This window comes from Macroventuria anomochaeta, assembly GCF_010093625.1.
Source record: "Macroventuria anomochaeta strain CBS 525.71 unplaced genomic scaffold BU25scaffold_52, whole genome shotgun sequence".
Taxonomy (NCBI): Eukaryota; Fungi; Ascomycota; class Dothideomycetes; order Pleosporales; family Didymellaceae; genus Macroventuria; species Macroventuria anomochaeta.
This window is the reverse complement of record NW_022985413.1, coordinates 101063-119381: the sequence shown is the minus strand read 5'-3', so window position 1 is coordinate 119381 and position 18319 is coordinate 101063. Positions and strand designations below refer to the sequence as shown.

Sequence of the window (18319 nt, the reverse complement as noted above, 5' to 3'; positions counted from 1 at the left end):
CAACCTTTCCACACACACTAGTACACTTGTATCCACCCAACACACTCCACATCCACAGCTTGCCTATACAGACTGCTATCGTACTCTCTAAAGCTTCCCATCATACCACTTTTCTTACCACACACACCATTGTATTCTCCTACACCCACCTTGCGATCATGAAGCTGTCATTCAACAGCATGACGCTCTTGACGATGACAATGAGAGCTTGCAAGCGCAAACGAGGCCCTGCATGAGTTATTTGAAGATCTCCAGACCGAATCCAATGCTCTCCAAGATGAGAATGAAGAATTTCTGGCAGTCGCCAAAGAAGTCAGTGAAGACCATCCGTGACTACTAGACGAGGTCGACTACCTCCTGGGCGAAGCAGACCGCGCTGATGCGCTCCTCGCCGACCTCGATGATCAGGCGTTGTGGCTGCATAGACAGCGTCAAGTCCTCCTGGACGAGTTTAACTACTTCCACGCCCGTCACCAGCAGGACCAGATCCTGCTCGGCAACGCTCTCATTGAGCACGAGTACCCCGCCATCACGTCAACTTCCTCCAGGCCCAGATCTGGTATCGTGACAATCACCGGATCCAGATGGACGTCTGGGCCGACGAGCTTGAAGATGAGGCCTGGCAGCTGTTAGGCCAGTGCAACCAGCTAATGTTAGAGCGTGACGACCTACGGTAGGAGGCTGACTTACTTACGCATGATCGACACATCGCCGTGTAGCACGCTGAACACAAGGGCTGCATTGCGGAAGTAGCGTGAGTACACACAGAGGCTTCAGCATACACTTGCGACGAGGTATGGGTGAATATTTGTGGGTTTAAGAGCTCCGGGGGTTGTGTTGAGTGTTTTTCTGGAATTGTATGGATTTTGTTGACCTTTGCTTCTTTCATTGGCAGGTATTCATATCGTACTAAGAGTGACTGAAGGCCTCCTGGGTTAACTGTTGATACCTTTCTGTTGCGCTGAGAGATACTGAAGGCTTCCGGGGTGTTTTATTATTTTTCATTTGTGCTTCGTTGATGTTTTTGTCTACTTCAAATGAATGATATATACCCCTAAACCAATGATTTTGCTTAGCACCTTAGTTCTTCTTCGGACCAACACGGCGAACATTGACACCAGGTCCTTGGCCAACAAGATTGCATCGACTACTTCCAGAACCCACCATCGTATACCAAACCTACAGGGCTGAGTGCCTCCAGCCTACACCTTTCCAATTTCGATTTGCCGGTATCGAGTACGTTTACACTGTGCACTGTATCATGCATGCCGTTCACTTGATGACAAGCGTCAGACTTCAACCATATTCTTGCCCTTGCCGCTGTCCTCGGCTGCCTTGGCTTGCTCAGGCTGCTCAGCACGCTCGGCACCCTCACCGAGGAAGTCCTCCGAGTCTCGGTACTGAACTGGGTCAGCCTCAACATCGAGGTAGTCTTCTCCACGTAGGAGGCTGTAGCCCTTCTTTGTCGTGGTCTGAGTTGTGCCAGAGGTGAACGCGGCCTGGCAGTTAGGACACTGCTGGTAAGAGCCCTTTTGGCTGAAAGTAAACACCTTTGAGAAGCACTGTTTCCAAGGGATGTGGGCCAGCGTGAAGTAGGTGTGGATGAACCTACTCATATTAGCATGTAAAGTGACTTCACTGGACGACATGACTTACAGGTTCAAAATCATAGGAGCTGTAACGTAACCCGTCAGCAGTCCGAATCCTCCGGCGTTGAACTCCCGGATCTCAAGTACCCAACAAGGGATCAGGACAGCAATGTATGCGAGAGCCGAGACCAGGTCAAGGACCTTGAAGTGCAAAGCACGAGGGCTCTTGCCATGCTTCTTCATGTACTGCAGACTCATTGAGGAAGCAGCGACCGTCAATGCCAGGGGTATGAAGACGAAGCAGTATGCCGTGACGTGCCGACGGGCCCATCGGTGACGTTGCTTTTCGAGCGAGAGAATGGTTGCAGCAATGTTCAAAGGAATCGTGATGGCCGTAGCTAGGTACGTGAGAAGGCGGAGCGGTCGCTCAAGGGACGTGGCACTGGCTGGCTCCATGGTTGCTGTAACTCGCGATAGAAAATAGGATGTATCGAGATAGGACAGTAGAGATATGAAATTCGAAGGTTGATAAGCGTTTGAGGATCTCCAAGGCAACAGCAATTCTGTCGCCAAGAGAGCTTTGTTGCAGAGGTGGGGGTATACACTGCACGCCTTAACAAAGTATCCAACGAACTCTACTTCTGGCGGGCGTTTTGATACAAAGGCCCCTCATCTCGTGTCCGGACGAGAGAGTCTGCAAAACAAAGCTCGAAAATGAACCAATGATGGCGCGAAGGAGGTGGCGGAGCGTGGTTCAAGCTAACCGAAAGGGCATAGCGCTTGTTTGGCGTGTCGTAGCCTGCATGTGGGTAAACCGCGAGGCAGACTCCTGTTGTACGCTAACATCACGACTCCCATCAAGACTTTTCCAACACAACAGATCAATGCGCGTGAATTGTGATATCGGACAAACGGTGTGCTTCGTATCCAAACCTTGTTACAACCCCAGGAAGAAGAGTTTGTGAGTATGTTGGATGAAGGCATCCGTTGTGCTGTTCACCTCGTAAACGCTCCAAGTGTAGGAGTCTGCCTGATAGTAACACATGGTGATGTTGTTTTGAATCATAATGCATTTGATACCATCTCCACGTCGGTAGCCGAGCTACCCGTAGTTCCCGCGGACAGGAGCAGCTGTAAATGTCTCTTTGTCGACAGAGATCAAGAAATCTCATGGCTTGAGAGACTCTTGTGGGTCCATGGCTTTGCGTCTCATCCGCAAATGCCCTGTCAGCGATGTCAAGCAAGGAGTCCTGTCGACCGAACAGACTTGTCAACAATCAAATCATGTGATCCATGAACGAGGGCACATACAGCAGAGAGGTCTGATCACCTATCGATAAGGGTTTGATCCAGATTTGGTTTGATTGTTGACAAGCCTGCGACAGAGCGGTCGCCGGTCAAGCGCCGTGTCGTCGATGCCACGATCAAGTGTGACAACAACATGCTCGACTATCTAATGTGAGGTGTCGTGCATACGTTCCGGTTTGTAGCAAGTCGGATGCGTCGCGCTCTCGCGACGGGTTGGCGTTGAAAGAGCGTCAGGCTGGCGCTGAGCGTGACGACAGAAGGCGCGAGCACAGACGACGCCTAAATTCCAAACTCCTTCACCTCCTTCACGACCTTCCACGATGCCCGCATGTCATTAGCTGCGATCATTCAAGCTCTTCGCCGCTGTTGTCTTACAAGTTACCTGTCATCCTCGAGGGTCAGTTCGCAGTGCGCGCCTCATGAGTAGCAGAAGTAGCCGAAAACAAGCCTATGGTCCTGCTCACAATCGCGGGAGGTACTCAGTCCCAAATTGCAGACTATTTGCATCTCGGAAGAGTATGAAGAGACTGCAGGGCTTCTTGTAAGCATTGTGGAGTATGTGTAGCTGTACTGAAGACCTCCAGCAGTAGCGTTGTGGACCGCCTCACGATGTCCAGCGTTGGTCATCTTCAAAAAGCTCATAAATACCCCTGTGTTGCCAAATATTATTGACAGTGAATATTTCTCATCCATTTTGAGGCTGCGAATGTGCCTTGTGATATGTCCAAACGGGTAATGTTCTGCGACATCCGTCCATCGTGCTACACCCGCGTGTGATAACTAGCATTGTGGACTTGATTTGAGGAAGGTCGCGGTACTTTTTTAATGTAGGAGTTCCAAAGCCTTGTCTGCCGTGCAAGGCCACTGCCACGGACTTTCGACATGAAGGCGCTTTCACTTCAAACCGCGCGTGCCAAGCATTACTTCACCTTCCAGGTTCCCCAACGTATACTAGTTTTGAGTTCGAGCATACTTCTTACCATAAAGCCTTGGTAGTCATCCACCAAAATGGTTATCTTAATTCGATTACCATCACAATAACACTCCATCTAACTTGTGGTTTTATTTATTTGATTTGTTTAAAGTAATAGCGACAACCCTCACAACGGCTCTCAACTTCCAGATCCATAGACGCCACGTCGCGCAACTCGCAGTCATGGGAATCCTCGATATCATCCTCGCCGTCTGCACCTCGTCGGTCATACTTTTCGAGCCCATCCATGCTGTCTACATTCCAGGTCCCAACGACGCGCATGCATACAAGTCCGCTGTCGCCAACTTCCTACTGACTAACGCCGCAAAACAAGACCTCGCAGTGAGCCTCTTCGTGCCAGTGAAGAAGGCAGACTGCACCTCCGAGTGCGACAAGCTTTACATGACGGCTGACACTGCGCGCGCCTCGGATGCGCAGTTCTTTAGCAACACCAGCAGCGGGGTCTTCGAGAAGATGAAGTACAAGGCCTGCTGCGGCGGAAGCAAGACCATCGACGCATCCAAATACCCTATTGTCTTCATGGAACCTCAAGCTGGTACTAGCAGGTCCTTATACAGCACACTAGCCCGTTTCATGAGCGCAAACGGTATGGCTGTTGCTCTCATCGACCACCCGCACGAGTCCTCAATCAGCGGCCCAGCAGCTCTGAACCCATTCACAGATCTCAAGAGCTGGAATGAGACTGTCACAAAGACAGTCGATACGCGTATCCAGGACATCGACCTTGTGTTGCAGGAGCTTAACGACGTTTCTCTGCTGCAGCGCCAGTTCCCCTTCCTTAAGTTCAACGCCACCTTCGACACCAGCTCTTACGCCATTATTGGTCACGGTATCGGCGGTACGACTGCGACGACACTCAGCGCTATTGACCCACGTGTCCGCTTCTCGATTAACCTTTCTGGCAGCGCACCGCTTCTGCAGAACCCCACCTACGCAAGCATCTACTTCTTTGGACGCTCCGACTTCCGCCGCGAGAACGATATTCACTGGCCCAACACTTGGAAGTATCTCGCTGGTAGGGCGACCGAGTGGGATCTCAAAGACGCCAGCATCTTTGATTTCTCAGACTTGCCTTGGGTTGTTGACCTGGCGCGCAAGGATGAGAACATCCCAATCGAGGAAGTGAAGGGACTGCGAGAGTCATTGGGTCCTTCCGGTTTTCATGCCAACGTTTGCTACTTGGAGGCGTACCTCAAGGTTGAGATGACAGAGCCTAAGTATGGTTATGTTGGAGGCTGCCTTCGCATCTTCGACCAGATGCAGCCGTACCCGGGAGATGTTCAATAGGCGGTATGACACATTGACCTCATCAAGAACACTGCTGCTTACAGTAACGGCTATTCGTGCTAGGGGTTGGAACAGGTATCTGCAAATAAAATAAGGAAATGGAGAGAAGTTTAGACGATATATAAACACAACGGATAACGAAGCTTATCAACACTTCTGAATTCCTCCCATCAGTCCGTCGCAAGACCATTCATTGCCTTCTTAGCGTATTCTAACTGTTCCTTCTTTTTTTTTTAGATCAGCCGTACCCTTAGGTCACAGAAAAGCCTGGATGCAGTAGTTGCCAGTCTCTAGTCCAGTTGCCAAAGTGAGGGGTTCTTCAGCAGCGTCAAGGTGGCCAAGCAGACCAAGTTGTAATTTGCCTGGGAACGTAGACTGACAGTAATAGGGCAAATTCGTGCTGAGGTCCTTCCGTAGTTTGTAAGATTACGAAACTGAGTTCATCTCTCTCAGCGATAAGAGAGCTGTGTCCTGGTACCCGAGGCTTCGACCGCACAGCCGTAGTATAGGCTCCACAATCTCTGGAACATACTTGTGTTTCTGGACTATGTCTGTGGCTGGGTAGTCTGGATGATGGGTGAAAGTCGGATGATCTGGGAGTCGTTGCGTATTGGTGTCGTGGAGAGGGAGCGGAACAGCTGAGGCTGTGATCAAGGCTGTCGCAGCAAGAATGATGGGGCTGAGACGCATTCTAGAGGTTGCGCTTTTTGCGTTGACTTGATGTAGTTGAGAGTGTAGCGATGAGGTACACAGAACAAAGTGTAAATATATGGCCAAATTGTCACCGAAGAATGCTGTGTGCCTGGCAGGGGTGAGAAGGGGGATGGATGAACGTGGTGATTTGTCGATCTACGACGATAGTTCTCGTCACCGAGGGTACCACTGACATGCGTGGCAACGTCTACATACAGCAGGCAACAAACCTGTTACATAGAGATTGTTCGGAGGCAATACTGATGCTACGACCACCATTCCGTCTAATCTAATCTCTTGGGTGGCACCATGGCTTGTGAAGTACAAACAAACCATGTGGCAAGTGTCAAGACTGCCAGCAGTCCTGACAGCGGGGTTGTGTTCAGGAGTGTTGATAGACACAACCCATGAAAGGCGTTGACAGGTCGTGCGGCAGGTCGTGCGGCATCGTGTCAATCCACGGGTGTCGGCAGCCGGCGGGAGCAGATGACGGTGATTGGAATGTACAACGTCAAACAGGAACAAAATGACCATCGTGTGTAACAATGTACGATTTCATATCAACTGACCATAATGTACATATTATCCAACTTGCAATATGTGGGGTTCCGGTTCGTGTAGACATCTTGCGTAGCGTATGTAGAACGATGAGGCAGGGATAAAATTTAGATACGAGACATCTCCAAGCGAAGATGACGAGTGGTACGGGCAAGCTGGGCATGGGGGTGATATCTGATGGACGGGTCGTCCCGAGAGGGTGACTAGCAGAAGATCGCAGGCGCGATCAAGCTGACATCCCGTAGAGACCAGCGGAGCCTCCGAATGAACAGGGAGTCAGATATCGCGGCTCTCGAGGATATACTACGCTCGTTCGAAACTGGACTCTTGTCAGTGACTTTCTTGCCTGGGCGAGAAAAACGTACTGCAATGGGCTTGATGATGTAGCGTTTCCTCTTCTTATCTGTACTGCGTCTTCCATCGTGGTCCAACACTTCGAGCTCGATGTTGATCATTTGCAACGCATTTGTATGTTCTGCCTCGAATGGACTTGCAAGTCCAGTTCGGAACATTTTGGTAAGTACATCGAAAGGTGCCATGACGACGGAGCATAGGATGGACGAAAAGCTGCTGCGATCACTTGTAAGGCAACACCTACCCTCATATACCACCTCTGCTGTCCCATACGGGACCCTACATTCCTGCGCAATTGGGACCACGGGTCTCTGCCCTTGCAATGGTGTTTAGCCTGGTAGGTAGCGTCATGTAGTAGGCAGGCTGAGTGGGCGTTTGCAGTGAGGCTTGTCACACTGGCTATCGAATCAACCTGTTCTGTAGCACGATTAAGCGGCTGCCAGTTCAAGAGGCAGGGTAATGGTGTGCTCCACTGATTGTCTTGTTTACCCTGATCAACCACTACGCTAGATGCGGCCTAGCGCATCGCTTGTTCAGAGAAGGGAGCGTGCCGCCTGCTGCGTTTCTTATGTACCTTTCACCCTCGATTGTTGGCTCGCAAGTGTTCGTACATCACTGGTTTGGTTATGCTGGCGTTGCCGCAACTCGCAACAAGAAGAACAAGTAGCCATTGCCGCTGTGGTGTCACTATCCCTCCCAGGTCACGGCGTGAGCCGATTGGCTGGTAATTTCCTCTTCGTGTTCACCCACAGCTGGTTTTTTGATCGCTCGGATAACGTCTGTTGCGGTATATATAACCTTTAGGACCCGAGGGTCAGAAAGGTCGGTCTTATTGTATCGCTGCGGGGCCGCGACAACTTCAAAGTGAAGAAATTCAAAAGTGAGGATATTCGTGGGAGCCAAGAAAGGATATCCTTGCGGTGGCTTGAAACTTACCTATGACAGTTGAGCAAATGCGGGTGAATGACTGCCGGAAGCGTATCCTCACGTTAAGAATTAGCCAGACAACGCGCAAGCTAACGTTCCCAGGAGAAAGTGGAGCTGGACGCTGACAGCCTTCTACCTACAAAACTCAGGGCAAGTTGCGAAGACGAGGCCTCATCTTGTTCAGCTGCAGAAATGTTCATGATACTACCAGAACCTAAGGTTGTGGCCACCGATGTTGTCGGGGAGCGTGGACAGTACGCATGTGGGAAGAATTAAAGGATTGAACCGAGGTTGTATATGGGTGAAGTTACGAACAGGATGTATAGGTGAGTAGCTGTAAACAACGCTAATGTGACGTGGCAGTCACTCTCATGGCAGGTGAGGTACGACAGACAGGAGTACCCTAACCGTGATAGATGTAAAAGCATCTGAAAAGATGCGCACTCGGGCCAGGAAAGCACACGATCGCTGCAGCGGCAAATAGGTGAGGTGCAATGGCCGATTACCCTGCATTCGTTGCGAAAGAGACGGTGTCGTTTGCAGGATCGGACGCGGAACTTATGGATAAAGAACTTTCGAGGAGGTACGCCTGCCCTTGATGAATGTCCGAGGAAATATCTTTGGTTCAACAAACTAACATGACCATTAGTCACATCGCAGCGCTCGAAGACCAGAAGTTGTCTATCATAAGGGCTGTGCGAGATCTGCAAGACCGATATCTCAATGACAGCAAAGTCAACAGTATCCTACAGCAATTGCAAGCTAGCGGATTCGATATGGGTCCACTCCAACCTCCGGCTCAGTCGACTCAATCCCTCAAGACAAGAGATAAGACCGTTTCTGGACTATCACCACAGCGGAAAGTCCGTTTAAAATTAACGACCCATCAACAAAAGGCTCTAGTCCCACTGTAGATTGGTCTTGCCGGGCAACAATGCTCGTACAAGACAACACGATGGATCTCCAAATCATGTCAGACATCCTGTGGGGCTACGAAGGCGCACCTATAGACTCAAAAACACAATCAGATCTGCGAATCGACTTGGAAGGATAGGCCTTCAGTGCACTCGTCAATCCACAAACAACGACACAAGCAGTCCACAATGAGCCACATTGAAGGGCATACGGTGACAGTATTACGAGTACTGCAGACAAAGGTGTTTCGATACTCCTCATTATTTTACTCTCTCAAAAATTAGCCAACATTATTTTGGTTGCAATACAGTATATAGAGCCGGCGTTTTGGTTGTTTGGTCTTTTGTTGCAGCGTTTAGAGCGACTAGACCTGTACTCAAGATACCCAGGGTTTGGCGAGGATTTGAAGTATCTTAGCTTCGAGATCATTTTCGTCTGTGTTCTCAGCAAAGCCATGAAATATCGCAGATGGACCTACCCACACTCTCGCGCGATCGAGAAACCCGGAAACAAGGCCTTGTGCAGTGCGTCTTGAACATGGCCATTCACGTTACCAATCCTCCTCATTGAACTCCAGAATTGGAGCAATCAGTGCAGACGGCCCTTAGCTCTTAATAGAGGACCCTGGAGGCCTTCAGAGTGGTGCCACAAGAGTGCTAGCGGAGGTCACGCCTGATTACTTGATTCTGATTTCCTGAGTCCGACAAGAGCCAGAGCATGTTTTTGCCGGTTTCTTCTGTAGCACAATGATGGATGAGGCGGACCAAGTTCAGCTGGAGATGCTTCTTCCATGAACTGGCGTTTGGTCAGGAAGAGATGCAGTGCAGCGGAGAAACAAATATTGTAGAGATTGGTTTCCTTCGGTGCGTTGTTTCGATTCGCTTGCCAGCGTTCCGGACATCACCATCGACAAATTGAAAACCTCCCGCAGGACTCATTTTCGTAATGTCTACGCTTGTAGGGTGCTCAATCTGCGTAAATCTTTAAAGAGATGGAGTCAGGAAAAACTTTATGTGTATTGGTAGCCCTACCGGAGCATTTCTCCACCAATCTTGAATCACATCTCGCTGATCTCATGTCTGATCACCTTGTCCAATGGAGCTATCGCCCATCTCAATGGCCAGCTCATTACGTCAGCACCTGCGCATACCTGCGCCATATATAGAATCTGTTTCCTTCACAGTAGCATCAACAATATCAGTCAACTCACATCCCCATATCCTCTCATCACACCTCTTGGACATCTCCACGCCCCTGGAGGTAAACCTCTTGTTGTCTTGGCTCGTAGCAGCTCACGAATAGGAAAGTTTTGTGACGAAGATCTTCTCAATCAAACGCCAGAGACAATTCATCGTTGATCTGACCAGAAATTTCGAGATCGGACTGCGACGTTGCTAGACACACCTGAAGCAAGGGCGGTTGGTGATTTTCATGGGATTTCGAGGTCGTATCGAATTTCCGGGTTCTCGATGGTAATACCTGCGGAGTTGGAATTCATTTGATGCAGGTGGGGCACATTCGCAGATCGCGATTGTGTGGTCTCGAACGCTTCAGGCCACATTCGGCTGCGCTAGTTGAGCGTGTAAGTACGAAGGTTGTAACTGCATGAGCAGTGTTGGTTGGAAGCAGTGTTCAAAGATTGTTTTGCTATCTGTGTTGTTGTTCGATGATGTTGTTTTTCGAGCTCTCAGTTCGGAGGTCAGTGCACTTGCCATCGGGCAGTGCCTACTACAATAGGATATCCTGTGATTTAAGCAACGTGGTTACAAAGGTACATGGTGTGCACACCTCTGAAGTCAACGGGACATGCCCCGCGAGTCTTTCTTTCGCCTTGTTCTGAACCCATGTCCAATAGTGCAAGGGGCTGGCAGCAAATTGCCATTTTGAAAAGAGTATCGGTGAGTTGCAAAAGATACTGACCCCCCGGTTTTTCCGAGTACAATCAGTCCCTACACAACATTGTTGTCCTTAGGGCTAATATTAGTATTAATGTGATCGCAATAGCTTGCTGGATCTGATAGTTGGAGGCATGGTATGTTTGGATTCCAGCGTTGTGATAGGAGAGAGCAGGCAATGTGTAGTGGTGACAGCAAGATGGTAGAGGTGGTAGCAATGATGCTATGTATGATGACAGGCTTGGCGATATTACAGGCTGTGAGTGGTGGTGAAGGTACGGGTCAGGGTCCAGCACCCACATATATACCCCTCCGGTGCCCCCGGTCATCTCTTACTCCCGAAAGTCCCACCTAGTGTATGCCTAGTGTATGTAGTAACCAGAAAAGCAGGGGGGTCAGGATCTTTTGCAAGTCATAATATCACTGCTCGAAGCAATCCCTCTGAAATGGTGGTTGAACAATATCGATGTACCATCCGTTGACGAACTTTAAGGATGTTACCTCCTTCGTCACCACCTTTCTAGATGCACGAGAGCAACAAATTACAGCCGCGGGCGCGTTAACGGTTCTGAAGAATGTGCAGTGCTCAACCTGGACTGCGGTCAAGACCATGGAGGCTTTCTGTCACAAGCTCCGAACACAGAGACAACATCACTAATCAGCAACAGACTCACTGTCTCACAGAAATCCGCTTTAAGGAGGCCTATGAAAGCGCTGAACTTTTGGATTCCGTACTGCGCACCACTAGACAGCCCGTCGGTCCGCTCCATGGCCTCCCCATCAGCCTCAAAGATAGATTCCATGTCGAAGGTTTTGACAGCGTCGGGGCTACGATAGCTGGATTGGCGATACGAAGACTAAGGATGACGAAGGACTCCTGGTGCAGAGCTCAAACAGGCTGGGGCTATAGTCTCCGTAAAGACGAACGTGCCTACCTCCGTGTTCATCGGTGAATCGACGAACAACATCATCAGTTCGACTCTCAATCTGTACAACAGAACTTTACAGGTGGGAGGAGCTTCCGGAGGGGAAGGTGCTCTGCTGGCGTTGAGAGGGTCACCGTTCGGATGGGACGCTGATATCGCAGGATCTGTTCGGATTCCAACCATCTTCAGCAACCTCTGGGGTTGCGGCCGAGCTTCAGTCGCGTCTCCGCAACCGGTCTTGCACATAGTTTACCTGGTCTGCCGATAGGTAATAGTGTTGTTGGTCCGATGTGCGCCAATCGCGTATCGTTGACGCAGATCATGAAGTGGGATATAACTGCAAGGTGTGGGAAGATGACCACAAAGTGATCGACCTACCTTGGAGGGACGATGTGTACAAGAGCACGCTTGATCAGATATGCCAATTTTGTCAGCGCGACGGACGCCTTGTCTTTACAGTCATGGCTACTGAAGAAGAAATGTACCCGCATCCACCTGTTCAAGGAGCTATGCGAGTAGTGACAGAAGCACTCCTGCAACAGGGCTGTGAAGTCATCAAATGGCAGCCACCTCCTCATCGAACTAGGAGCAAGCTGTTGGTATATTAAATCATCTCAACCATGTATCCTCGCTCGGCTCCTTCTCTGACTTTAGTGTGTAATTCCAGATCCTAGGTTCCACAGCTGGTAAACTTGTGAGAGATGCAGTACAAGCAAGCGGCGAATCTCCTATACCTCAGCTGTCAGAACTGTTCGCCAAGGAGAGTGATCCACTACCGACAACGGAGTTCTGAAAGTTATGTCAGACGAAAAACGACTACGTACGTAACTACCACAAGTATTGGAAGTCAACGTCCAAACCTACAAGGGGTGGACGAGTTGTCGATAGAGTGATCCTACCCGTTGCTACACATACCGCAGCACTTGAGGGTTCGTTTAAGCACTACGGTACGACTTTTTGTTTGTTCTCAGGCACAACTTGACATATAGAAGCATATACCGCAGTCCCAAACCTTGTTGACTATACGATAGGTGCTGTTCCAGTTACTTCTACTGACCAGTCTCTGGGCCCCGAGCTATTTCAGCATAGTCTACGGAACGAGAAGAACATGGAAAATTGGAAGATGTATTAGTGCTACTCACATTTAGCTAAAAGTTGCGCTTGCTGACATAGATCTTGCAGATGACAGGGGCATATTCCACGGATCTCCGGTTGGCTTGCAGGTCATGGGCCAAAGCCACCAAGAAGAAAAGGTCCTAGCGATTATGGAAACGGTCAGGCAGGCTCTTCAACAGTATCCGCAAGCTCCGATACTAGCAAGATGACCCAACCTTTTCTGGCCAGTGCGTGCATGATGCGGCAATCGCGGGGAAACGACCTCACCTCGCCTGCGAGTGACCCAACTGCTGGCGAACAGCAAGGCAAACCAATATAGAAGAGGCTACACCCTGTCTGCTCTGTCAGTCAGTGTAGCAGATTCAAAATCGAGCAACAATCATGTTGGGTGTAAAAGCTCGCCGCTAAAGAGGTATGGGGTAGCGTACGTTGCGGAGCCGAGCTCCGGTACTCCTGATGTCGAATGTTGGATCCGCTCTCTCTTACATTCCAGGCTGCTTGACCCACCATTAGGCACACAGTGGTCATTTCCATGGCGATCTCTGCATAGCATTAGCTCTTAACGTCGGAGGAGATTCCTACACACTCCTGATGTCGTCATGAGTTGAGGATATAGTTCAGCGCCTGACGCATTCGCATCGCATCTCCCTACCGCATTTTGCACAGTGCTGTGGGTCGTGGCTTAAGAAGTTTGTAATGGTATAAGCTGCATTTCGAGATCGTCTGGTCGGTTCCGTGGTTCTATTGTCCGGAATGCTTGTACCTGGCGGTAGCGGTTAGTGGTACCCTAACATAATTAGTTACCCAAACAAGACACCACTGTTAAAGCTTGACCGAAGCCCTGCAGCCTCACCCTTGTGGTACGTTCCCCTGAGTCCTTTGTATAGATGCTCGTTGAGTATAAAAACCACATCTCCATGGAATTTCAAACACGACTGTGCCAATCTTGCTGCGGCCCCTTCCATGAGGTGGGACAAGGTCAACAATGCTAAAGCCACAGGTACCTTTTTGTCCATTGGGTGCTGATTTCCTCGTGTCACTGATGTTACACAGCCCTGAAACTGTATCCCAGCTCGCCCTATTGTTGTCAATACGAGCACCTGCGAGACATCAGGCAGTTACATGCCTGTAGTTCCCCAACATCTGGTTGACAGCTCACCTCAGATGCCTATGTTTACTACTGCGGCCTCGTCAATTATTCGACCGGACATAGAGTTTTCGCGCTAGGAGTTTGACAGAAGTTACCCTGGTAGTACGCCCTGCGTTGAGCTGGGAATAGCGAAGCCGACGCACTGAAAGTCCGAAGACTCCACGCAGATATAATTACGAGGCCTTCGTAGCTCCATGACTCTGGATATTCACTCAACCTGTACTTGGTCAACCACGATCAGTCAACCACGATCAGTCAACCACGATCCACGATCTCAGAATGCGGGTCGTCCCGCCCGGCGAGCTGCGGGGAATTACATCACGCGAACTGTGCTTTGTGGCAAGCCTCCACGAGACCGAAGATAGCCGTCTGCCACTGATTTGGTGGTGTGATCTGGATACCACATGAGGTCTTCAGTACGACTTGGGCACGAGAACAAGGCTGCATTCGCCTTCTTTGCTCGTCACCGAGTGCTACATCGAAGCGCGTAAGCGAGCGACAACTGTCTCACTTCCTCATGCACGTAAGAGAAGTCATGCCTTCCTTCCAATATTGTGGCGTTTTCACCGCCTGTCAAAAGGTACCTATGGTGTGTCAGACCTGCCAATGTATACCGCATAATTCGTTCATACGGCTGATTTTTGCCAGATGTCATGGCAAAGAGAGACGCCTGAGCTGTCGCCTGCAGTATGCCTTACAGCGCGCATAGTATGATATTTGTTGGGCTGACAGGTAGCCGCGATGTGGCGCGAGCATCTTCATCCTTTGAGCTTCCCTGAAGACCGATCAACCGCCATTGATGTGCATACCATCTCCTCAAGGCCATGCTCAGGAGATGGAAATCACGCAAATGACATCTCCAACAACTACCATACACTTCTTTGACCGAGACTTCGACTATCGGCAGGTTGTTTACCCTGTTTACAGATGTCAGCCCGGCTCTCTGGGATGCCTTGAACTCAGTTCCTCGGTACAAATCACCACGACGCCACAACATGACAAAGATTTACGTTGAGTTTCGTGTGGCGTCTTCTTCAGACCGCTCTACCTGTGGGTCGGATTGGCTCGCTATCAGGTGGTGATGCTGTGCTCGGTGCTGACAGTCGGCTCCCCTCAAAAGCTCCGGCACGCCACCTCCCAACAGCAGGGATCTACAAGCGAGTCTTACCCTAATTCGACCTAGACGTGGAGATCGACCCGTCCTTGAAGGAGCTTTCTTCGACGACCCTTCCGCTGACTGACAGCAGCATGCTCATCGAACTATCGGGCAAAGCTCTTTGACGTATTCAAGAGCTCGGATGACTATGTGTAACCCACCAACAGCATCAACCCTCGCAGGCGGCTGCATGCACGTTCCCCACTTTCCGCACGGACAACATGCATGTACTCATCACAGCATTTCCCAGGGACAGCCATCTCAGCACTACGCCGCGCCTAGTTCTCTCGTCCCGTGCTATGCAGGAGAGTCCTGCTGTCACGGCTTGAGATACCTAGCTTGGCATCTAATATCCAGTTGGGTGCCGAAAGTGTATGGAAATAAGACCACTTATCAACAAAGAATTTCTACTATGCATCATCGGAGTTTCCCAGACTAGACACCCTTGGGCCGTTTTCCTGCGGCACATCGTATCCATGACGAGATGGGAGACTGGGCATGGTTGCTATTGGTGTCAGCTCTCCACACCATCTAGCGACGCCATGATAGTCCACTGATCATCGCAGCGTTTTTACAAGGGAATCAGGGCAGGCAACCGCGAGCATATTATACTCCCCTTATCCCACCCACACCACGAAGTTCAGGCCGCTTCACAATTTACCTTCTCATATTTGAGATCGTAGCACTCGCTTCCCAGGTGCTGTAGGCACTGTCGGCTGTACTCATACTTTCATTTACTACACCTCAATAATTTCATAATGCTCTCGACAATCGCCAAAGCAACAGCTCTCCTGGCACTTGTGCCCTCAGCAATTTGGGCACTACCGGGCGCATCAAGCAACGGCGCACTTTCTGGTCTAGAAGTACCATGGAAAGAGAGAGGTCTCTATTCCGGTTCTGTAGCGAAGAGTGTTACCAAAAGAGATGATGGCTACCCGACAGGCTGCAACCATGGACCGGCAGCGAGATCTTGCTGGAAAGGCAACTACAATGTTGACACTGACATGGATCTCCAATGGCCCACAACTGGAGTAGTCAGGAAAGTGAGTTGCTGAGGCAATATACGTTTGAGCTGCATGTGCTGACCCCTGTAGTACCACCTTGAAATTACGAATGTCACAATGGCACCAGATGGTTTCGAGCGACCCATGTCGGTTTTCAATGGCCAGTATCCAGGACCAGTAAGTGCAAAATCAAAATTGTGGCACAGCAAACTTACTAGAATAGACTATCGAGGCCGATTGGGGAGACGAGATTGAGGTTACAGTCACCAGCTATCTTGAGAACAACGGAACCGGTATCCACTGGCACGGATTGCGACAGCTTGGTTCGAACGAAATGGATGGCACCAACGGCCTAACGGAATGCCCAATCGTTCCAGGGGGAACCAAGGTCTATCGATTCAAAGCAACGCAATATGGCACATCAGTGAGTTGAACGCTTCACGAATATTCCTATTGACTCTAATCAGCGCAGTGGTATCATTCGCATTATTCAGTCCAATACGGAGATGGCCTGGTTGGTCCGATTGTCATTCATGGACCCGCGACAGGCGATTACGATCTCGATCTTGGTGTTCTGCCATTCAGCGACTGGTTCCACGCAACAACCTTCACAGTCAATCATGCAACTCTCCATGCAAAGGGACCACCAACGGCGAACAATCTGTTGATTAACGGATCCATGACGTCAACTGTAGGAGGTCAGTATGCGGTCACTACTTTGACACCAGGAAAGACTCACCGACTCCGCCTCGTGAACATGGGCATTAACAATTGGGTCCATGTTGGCATCGACGGCCACCCATTCACAGTCATTGCAGCAGATTTCGTTCCTGTTGAGCCTTTCCAGGCGACCTCCCTCAACATTGCAGTTGGTAAGTTTACCCGAACTTCATCTCCCACGCGAATATGCACGCTTGCATGCAGCAGACCCCAACTGTAAACTTCAAAACACACTAGCAACGTTTCACTGACCCGCCACCCGGTTAACAGGACAACGGTACGACGTCATTATCAACGCAACCCAGTCTGTTGGTAACTACTGGCTTCGCGTCGGCACAGGTGGACGTTGTGACGGCCCGAACGCGAATGCTGCCAACCTCGGAAGCATCATTCGTTACGCAGGCGCCGACGAGGTCAATCCCAATTCGACTGCTGCCGCGCCTCTACCCGCTGGGTGTTACGACGAGGTCATCGTCCCTTACGTTAAAACAAATGTTCCTCAAGATGTTCCCGAGGAGCTGAAGCTCACATTTACTGACACAGGAGGCTTCAACGGGAGCGATCTTGTTCAGTGGAAGGTCAACGATGTACCCATGTTGATTGACCTCGACAAGCCCACTCTTCAGACAGTCTTCGAGGGCTTCACTGGTAACGAGACATGGGGCAAGGCTGAGAATGTGTTCCAAGTCGGCGACAAAGGGCATGCAGTAAGTAACCTTCCGATTCCTGGAGGGTGGTTGGATCTAATGTTGTATAGTGGCAATACTGGGTCATTCAGCAAGACAACGTAACCGCGCCCCCTGTTCCTCATCCCATCCATTTGCACGGCCACGACTTTTTCGTTTTGGCCCAGAAAGCGAATGCTGTTTGGAATGGCGACATCTCAACTCTGAATATGAATAACCCAATTCGACGCGACACGGCTACGCTCCCTGCGCTTGGATACCTTGTGCTCGCATTCGAATCCGACAACCCCGGCGCATGGCTGGTAAGTTCCACAACTAAGCACGACACAGAGATCAGTGCTAATGAAACATTCTAGATGCACTGCCACATCCCGTTCCACATCTCTGGAGGCCTTGGTGTCCAGTTCGTCGAGAGGAAAGACGAAATTTTGAAGAGCAACGGCAACCTCGGCGCTATGCGGCAAGGTTGCGCAGACTGGCAGAAGTACCACGCGGAGCACTGGCCTAATGGTATCCTGATCGAGGGCGATTCGGGAATATAGTTTGTATGATGCTGTAATGAGATGTTTTTTCGCGGTATGTATATATCGAACACACATACACACACACATCCATTTTCGATCTGTTCATGTTCGAAGGCTTCTAAACGCTCATACCTAAACTAAACAGCTCACGCACGCCCATAAGCGATCCCAATATCCGCGCTGCGTCAGTAAGACCTCCTAGAGAGCGATCTCGAGTCATTCATCTTCGATGAACGGCAACAGGGCAACTCCGATGGCCTGTTTGAGTTTGCTGCTATTCGTCGACGTCGTTATCATCAAGAGTCGAGAAAAAGTTATGAGAGGGCCGTTGTCGCTGCGCACCTACTTGTTTTGATACGACAGATGGATGATTCTTGCCTGTCTTCTTGCCAGCGTAATTCCACTGAGGAGCTTCAGCCTTGTTGTTCGTTGATGTAGCTGGAGTGTACAATGATAGTCGCGTCATAAGACTCACAGCCGGTTGCGCCACTGGTCGGACACGCCATGTGGTATTGCC

The 18319-nt window shown here is 50.1% G+C and overlaps 5 protein-coding genes across 5 annotated transcripts; 2 read left to right on the top strand and 3 right to left on the bottom strand.

Annotated features, from left to right (window-relative positions):
- Positions 1 to 1010: 1010 nt before the first annotated feature.
- BU25DRAFT_443636 (uncharacterized protein) lies at positions 1011 to 2268 on the bottom strand. Its single transcript, XM_033709373.1, has 2 exons — positions 1657 to 2268; positions 1011 to 1608 (listed from the first exon to the last, which is right to left on the bottom strand). Exons 1-2 carry the CDS (start codon positions 2043 to 2045, stop codon positions 1290 to 1292), a joined length of 708 nt encoding a protein of 235 aa, XP_033555888.1. The 5' UTR covers positions 2046 to 2268; the 3' UTR covers positions 1011 to 1289.
- A 1785-nt stretch (positions 2269 to 4053) lies between these two features.
- Positions 4054 to 5178, top strand: BU25DRAFT_353934 (uncharacterized protein; the record flags this gene model as incomplete). The annotated part of the gene is made up of 1 exon (XM_033703485.1): positions 4054 to 5178. One exon carries the CDS (start codon positions 4054 to 4056, stop codon positions 5176 to 5178), a length of 1125 nt encoding a protein of 374 aa, XP_033555887.1.
- A 426-nt stretch (positions 5179 to 5604) lies between these two features.
- On the bottom strand, positions 5605 to 6405 carry BU25DRAFT_426286 (uncharacterized protein; the record flags this gene model as incomplete). Its single annotated transcript, XM_033708408.1, has 2 exons — positions 5605 to 6027; positions 6088 to 6405. 2 exons carry the CDS (start codon positions 6403 to 6405, stop codon positions 5605 to 5607), a joined length of 741 nt encoding a protein of 246 aa, XP_033555886.1.
- Positions 6406 to 12896: 6491 nt separating this feature from the next.
- Positions 12897 to 13648, bottom strand: BU25DRAFT_415881 (uncharacterized protein). Its single transcript, XM_033707638.1, has one exon. The coding sequence runs from the start codon at positions 13576 to 13578 to the stop codon at positions 13363 to 13365; it is 216 nt and encodes a 71-aa protein (XP_033555885.1). The 5' UTR covers positions 13579 to 13648; the 3' UTR covers positions 12897 to 13362.
- Positions 13649 to 15626: 1978 nt separating this feature from the next.
- Positions 15627 to 17820, top strand: BU25DRAFT_353876 (multicopper oxidase; the record flags this gene model as incomplete). The annotated part of the gene is made up of 7 exons (XM_033703482.1): positions 15627 to 15911; positions 15963 to 16049; positions 16096 to 16296; positions 16345 to 16744; positions 16863 to 17299; positions 17350 to 17580; positions 17635 to 17820. The coding sequence occupies 7 exons, from the start codon at positions 15627 to 15629 to the stop codon at positions 17818 to 17820; spliced, it is 1827 nt and encodes a 608-aa protein (XP_033555884.1).
- Between the last annotated feature and the right edge of the window lie 499 nt (positions 17821 to 18319).

Coding starts and splice junctions, on each gene's coding strand:
- BU25DRAFT_443636 (XM_033709373.1), bottom strand. CDS start 2,045: ATGGAGCCAGCCAGTGCCACGTCCCTTGAGCGACCGCTCCGCCTTCTC. Junction 1,609..1,656: donor GCTCCTATGATTTTGAACCT/GTAAGTCATGTC, acceptor TAATATGAGTAG/GTTCATCCACACCTACTTCA.
- BU25DRAFT_415881 (XM_033707638.1), bottom strand. CDS start 13,578: ATGGACAAAAAGGTACCTGTGGCTTTAGCATTGTTGACCTTGTCCCAC.